We start from the raw sequence: 6,387 nt of genomic DNA, 5'->3' as shown, positions 1-6,387 counted from the left end.
TGTAGCTCAAATCTTTGCTTCATGGGGGTCCCTGGAACAAAATATTTTGGGATTGGGGGTCCACGGCCAGATATATATAATTTTGGGGATATGAAAACGTTTGAGAACCACTGATATTATAGCAACATATGTTTTTCAGAAAACTGTTAGGATTTAGAAGACATTTGTAGAATCCCCTAAAGATTTGAGTTACAAATGCTCGCTTTAAAAAAATATATATATATTCAAAGATTTATACACATCTTCACGATTTTTTAAAATAGCAGATATACAAGCTCATAGCGCGGCACTCGGTGCCGCGCTATGAGCTTGTATATCAGCTATTTTTGAATAGCCCAAATAAAGTTACATAGTCTTTTTCTTTGAGTGAAAGTAATCAACATATACTTAAAGCAGGGGTCTTCAACGTTTTCAGGCCAGGGACCCCCTAGCTGAGAGAGAGATGAAGCAGGGACCCCCTCTATATTGTATAAAATTGTGTTTCAGATAAACTTTTGCTGCTCTTTTTTCCCTCTACATATATAACTCTTTGCCAAAAAATAGCCGATCTGCAAGCTCACAACGCCTCGCAGTGCGAGGCGTTGTGAGCTTGTAGATCTGCTATTTTTTGGCTAAAGTTCTCCTAGAAAAGGGATGCTATAGGGTTCAAGTGGTTAATGTAAAATAAATAATCCTATCACACAAAGATTTGGCGGACCCCCTGTAGTAACTCTGAGGACCCCCTAGGGGTCCCGGACCCCCTGTTGAAGACCCCTGACTTAAAGTATTAAAAGTAAAAGTACTCATTTCACAACTTCTATTTTTCCAGAAGTTTTCAAAATGTCAAATAGATCAAAATATTTTGAATAAAGCAGATCTACAAGCTCACAATGTGATGCATTGTGAGCTTGTAGATCAGCTATTTTATAATAGCTGAAGGCTGAAGTATGAAATAGGGTTGAAGTGGTTAATAAATGTTTTGTAACAATAATCTAAATGTAAAGTAACTAAAGTAATAATTATAGTGAAGTGAAAAGTATAATATCTGCCTCTGAGATGTAGTGGAGTAGAAGTAGAAAGTAGTAAAATCAACTATTTTTGTGTATTCTGATGGCAATAGTTTTACTTTTACTCAAGTAATTTGTTGAATACAGGACATTTACCGTAACAGAGTATTTCTACATTGTGGTATTAATACTTTTACCTATGTAAACAATCTGAGTACTTCTTCCAACACATAGTCTGTCAGGTAGAAACCTTGTAAGTCCAGACTGTTACTTTACAGGAAAAATAAACTGATCCAATGTAGTTATTATTTATTATCAATTAACAGGGGGGTCCCCACATGATTTTGGGGGGTCCTCAGATGACAGTGAAGTGCATTTAAGGAATTTTAATACCTTTTTAATACCTAAAAGCGAATCATTGTGAGGCGTTGTGGACTTGTAGATCTGCTATTTTCACAATATTTATCTGTGGAACCGAGTCAAACTAAATGTAATGCCTCAACTCCTAAGATTCTAAGTGCTTGTCAGGGTGGGGGGTCCCCAGGTTCAAATATGATCATTTTGTGGGGTCCCCAGTTCAAATATGATCATTTTCACAGGAGAGGAGAGGAGGGGGAGTACACCCTGGAACCCCTTCAAGGACCCCTGGGGGTCCCAAAACCCCACCACTGGTCTACTTGTATCCAAACAATGTCACTGTATGAAGGGTTTGTGTAAAAGTAGTTTACTGATCACCTTGTACTCACGTTTTAAATAGTCCTTTCTATTTGTGCTCCCTGGAGGCACTGATGGTAGTGAGTCATTCTCCTGTCTGTCCTGGAGTAATGGCATTACACACATATTAGATTACTGATTACATTTAAGGACACAAGTACAGAAACACATTTCCAACAATGAATAAACTGATAAAGTCTGAGTTTCTTTATCACAATTTTAACTTCATAACTCCCACTTCCAACTTGTGTTGGTATGTTGGCAAGAAAAACTATACAAGTGTTCCTGAGATGTACAGTTAAAAATCACACAAGTAAGGCCTTTTTCATAACATGTTGTAGTGGGCTTCCATCAATAAACTACTGAAAGTTGTTCTGAGTTTGAAAACGCAGCTAGAAAAATGTGTACCTACCAACTTTGTCAAGGTTTCATCGACAGCAGCTCTGATTCCCTTCTTATACTTTGAGAAAACACGACCTGTCACTTCAGTGCATTCTGAAACCATCATATGACAGGACAAAGATATTTAGTCATTTGACAATGTAAATGAGCAGAATGATGTACCTCTGTACCAGCGTGAATGTTGTACGTACATAACAAGATATACACTAGGTCTAATTCTTTCACATGAATTACATGTATGACATGTTTTAAATCAGTTTAGTACAATTCGGATACTACTGTATAAATCATATTGACAAAGTATTTTAGATATATTTTGGCGACAAAACATCATCCCACTTGAATCCTTTCAGCTAAAGTGCCGGCATGGCGATCTCAGAGAATCTGAAACTGTCTTTCTTTTCTACCAAAAACTTGTTTGTGTTTATATCATACAGTATATTTGAAGTTTTTAAATGTACAAAACATGACAGAAATATATTTTGGACACATTATTGAAGTGTTTGAAGTCAATTAACATTGAGCAGGAAGCTCGTAATGTGCTCCCATTTCATGACTTTCCCTAAAAACGTTATATCTGTGTAAGAATGTAAATTCACCTTTGAATGTGGGCCTCTTAGTGGGATCCTTGTCCCAGCATCTCTCCATGAGGTCAACCAGCTCTTCTAATCCATCTGCTTTGCTCTGATCAATTTTGTGAAGATCAGGTCTGTCTCCCTTAAAAGTTATGCTGAATATCAGCACATCACGATTCACCCCTACAACAAATACAGAACAGATATTTGTATATGCGTGCGACTGTGCGTGTGCACGTACATGCGTGTGTATGGTTTGAAATGTGAATACATAGTTATGAATGAGTACATAGTGGTTGTTATGTACATAGTGGTATAAATAATCATAATAATAATAATAATACTTTGATTTTTTTGCACTTTTCTCAAAGTTTACGCATGCTTTACACAGCAAATATGACAAAACAGATAGTTGAAAGGCTCATTACCAAATATCACAAATCAAGCATGTTGATTGTAAGTGAAATTCCTGTACTTCCACTTTTTTTTCAACCACTTAGTTCAAACTCCATTCATTTCATACTTATTGTATGTGTGCTGCTGTTTACATTCATCTCATACTTACTGTATGTGTGCTGCTGTTTACATTGACATTATATAGTGGATCATTTACCTGCTAGATAGGGCTCCTTTCCAGTAAGAAGGGTCCAGATGAGTATGCCGTAACTGATTAAAAATATGTTCAAAAAGGTTTGAAACTGTTTTAACATAATAAATAAATGTAATGACTATATCAACAGCATTCCTCCAAGAGTTTACCTGTAAACATCATAAGAGCGGACAGGACGGTAGTCGTCCTGTTCAAAGGCCTCTGGGGCAGTGTAGAACAGACTGCCTCCTTTATCACCTTTGTTGCTGGTATTCAAAACACTGGTGGACACCATAGAGAGGCCAAAATCGGCTATCTGTTAAAAGAAAGAGGATAAAAGACCATTTTAGGCCTTCCTGCTTTGATTTAAGCCCAGTGAAGAGAAGCATCATGGTCTGAAATCGGAATCACACCCTTGAGGTTACGTTGTTAATTGATAGAGCAAAGTGGGTGCTCAATTTTATTTATTGTTATAAATGAATGCAAGAGTGACCTGAATGGATACACTCGTGGATAAAGGATAAGGATAATTCCTTTTAACAGGTTGTTCATGAAAGTCCTTGCGGTCTTGTTTCCAATGAGAACCTGTGAGCAATTAGGGGTTAAGAGTCTTGCTCAGGGACAAATTTCATTTCATCGACACATATGCTGACCTGGCCTGGAATCGAACCTGGGGCAACCAGGGGCTCTGGCTACCTAGGCGGGTTCACTAACCATTCAGCTATGGCCGCCCCATACCGTGGGAGTAAGCAACCACGCACACAGTAAGCAACCACGCACACATTTGTGTGTGTGTGTGTGTGTGTGTGTGTGTGTGTGTGTGTGTGTGTGTGTGTGTGTGTGTGTGTGTGTGTGTGTGTGTGTGTGTGTGTGTGTGTGTGTGTGTGTGTGTGTGTGTGTGCATACCTTGACATCTAAGTAGGCATCCAGTAGTACATTTTCCGGTTTCAGGTCCGAGTGCACAACCGGTGGCTTCTTGCTGTGAAGGAAGTTCATGGCCACGGCCACCTGGTTGGCCAGACGGAAAGCCAGGGCCCAGGGTGGAGGCCCAGCCAGGGCCTTCAGGAGGGACAGCAGGGAGCCTCTCTCCATGAGCTCCATTACTATACCCTGCCTCTTGATATAGCCCAGATCAGAGACAGGGGGATTGCCCTGGTACATCCCATAGACCTTGGGCACAAACTGGTGGGCGACAGCGTCCATGTGACGAGCCTCTCGCCCCAGAGCGGTGGACAAGGTGTCAGAGCTACAGTTTAGGAGGAGAAAGACAGCAGTTACAATCAGTGGTGTAAAGTAATTAAGTACATTTACTCAAGTACTGTACTTAAGTACATTTTTAGATACTTTTACTTTACTGGGGTATTTTCAATTGTCTATAGTTTTACTTCTACTCCACTACATCTCAGAGGCAAATATTGTACTTTTACTCCACTACAATTTTAGTAACTAGTTACTTTGCAGGTATAAATGATTACGTTGTAAAACATTCATTAACCACTTCAGCCCTATTTTATACATAGTGTGATCTTAATGAAATTGAAAATGAAATGCATTTTGTTTTGTATTGTCCATTCTACAACTCTATCAGGCAGAGACTTTTTAATAAGGTAGATCCTAAGTATGAATTTGTGTGGTTGGATGACTCAGAGAAACTGAAACGTCTATTTCAACGAGACATTTTTTCATTTGCTTCATTTCTTGACAAGGCCTGGTCAATGAGGAGGAGGGACATTTACATGTAAAATGGCATTGTCTTATTTTTGTTCTTATTTTGTTCATATAAATACTGTAAGCATGTTTTATTTATTTGGTATGTTATAAGGAAGGACGTACTATGAACAGGAAGGACTGTTAATGGATTGTTAATGGACTGTTAATGTCTTGTTTTCTTTGTGTGTAATGTGTCATATAATCCCATATGGGATGGGCCAAAATGGTGGCATGACACGAAAATAAAAATGTCATTCATTCAATCATAGGCTATTTGAAAATAGCAGATCTACAAGCTCACAACATGTCGCATCGTGAGGCGTTGTGAGCTTGTAGACCGGCTGTTTTCAAACATTTTTGTACTTTTACTTTTGGTACTTTAAGTACATTTTGATGCCAATACTTTTGTACTTTTACTCAAAATGTTTTATACTTGTAAGAGAGTATGTCTATATTGCAGTATTGATACTTTTACTTAAGTAAAACATTTGAGTACTTTTTCACCACTGGTTAGAATCCAGTTATGTGAGGCTGACTTTGATAGGACTGAATATTATGAGATATGTGATTGATTAGTGTGAAAGAATCAACCATGTTGCTGATAAAAGTCCTGTAATAATTGCTTTTTTTTATATCATATTCATCATACCCAATCAGCAGCTTGATGGCAACGTCAAAGCCCCAGTCCTTGTGGCTGGCCTTGTAGACACATCCAAAGCCGCCTGAGCCCAGCTCTTTCCAGTTCTCCAGACTTTCATCACCAATTGTCTCTCTGTCCGGGGCTGCCATCTCTCACCAAAGATTCAAATCTAGAGGGCAGTAAGGCATAGGCAAATTAATATGACATCTTTCCATACTGAAGCAACCAATGAATCACATACACGTACAGTACTTTTCTGCTGACAATGAAGCGTTCAATGACAAAGTTTCCTCTGGCGATAGGGTTGCAAAGTGCTGATGCTTTGTCAACCCATTCAATCCGGGGACGCATCTCTGTCATTTTAGATTTCTTCGACTGTTCAAAAATAGCAGATCTACAAGCTCATAGCGCGGCACCGAGTGCCGCGCTATGAGCTTGTAGATCTGCTATTCTTTGAAAAATCGTGAAAATGTGAACAAATCTTTGAATATATATATATATATATGTATATGTTTTTAAAGCTGAACCTTTGTAACCCAAATATTTGCTTCTGGTCGATTCTACAAATGTCTTCTAAATACTAACAGTTTTGTTTTTTTAAACTTGCTATAATCAGTGGATCTCGAACATTTTCATGTCAAGGACCCCCAAAATGATTTGATTTTCCCACGGACCCCCATCTCAAAACATGTTGTTCCTTATGTCTTAGCCGCTCTCTTAAAGGCTTCCAGGTTACAAGTCCACCTTCGTAATATATTCATTAATTCATTT

The 6,387-nt window shown here is 38.5% G+C and overlaps 1 protein-coding gene across 1 annotated transcript; it reads right to left on the bottom strand.

The window, feature by feature from the left end:
• Nucleotides 1-1,827: 1,827 nt before the first annotated feature.
• LOC311038664 (receptor-interacting serine/threonine-protein kinase 3-like) lies at nucleotides 1,828-5,765 on the bottom strand (the record flags this gene model as incomplete). Its single annotated transcript, XM_084048234.1, has 7 exons — nucleotides 1,828-1,835; nucleotides 2,109-2,195; nucleotides 2,702-2,860; nucleotides 3,291-3,343; nucleotides 3,437-3,582; nucleotides 4,173-4,512; nucleotides 5,626-5,765. 7 exons carry the CDS (start codon nucleotides 5,763-5,765, stop codon nucleotides 1,828-1,830), a joined length of 933 nt encoding a protein of 310 aa, XP_083904360.1.
• Nucleotides 5,766-6,387: the final 622 nt, after the last annotated feature.

This window comes from Gymnoscopelus microlampas (assembly GCF_963454915.1).
Source record: "Gymnoscopelus microlampas genome assembly, chromosome: 22".
NCBI lineage: Eukaryota > Metazoa > Chordata > Actinopteri > Myctophiformes > Myctophidae > Gymnoscopelus > Gymnoscopelus microlampas.
The sequence above is the reverse complement of the archived record's forward strand: the minus strand, read 5'-3'. Positions and strand labels throughout refer to the sequence as shown.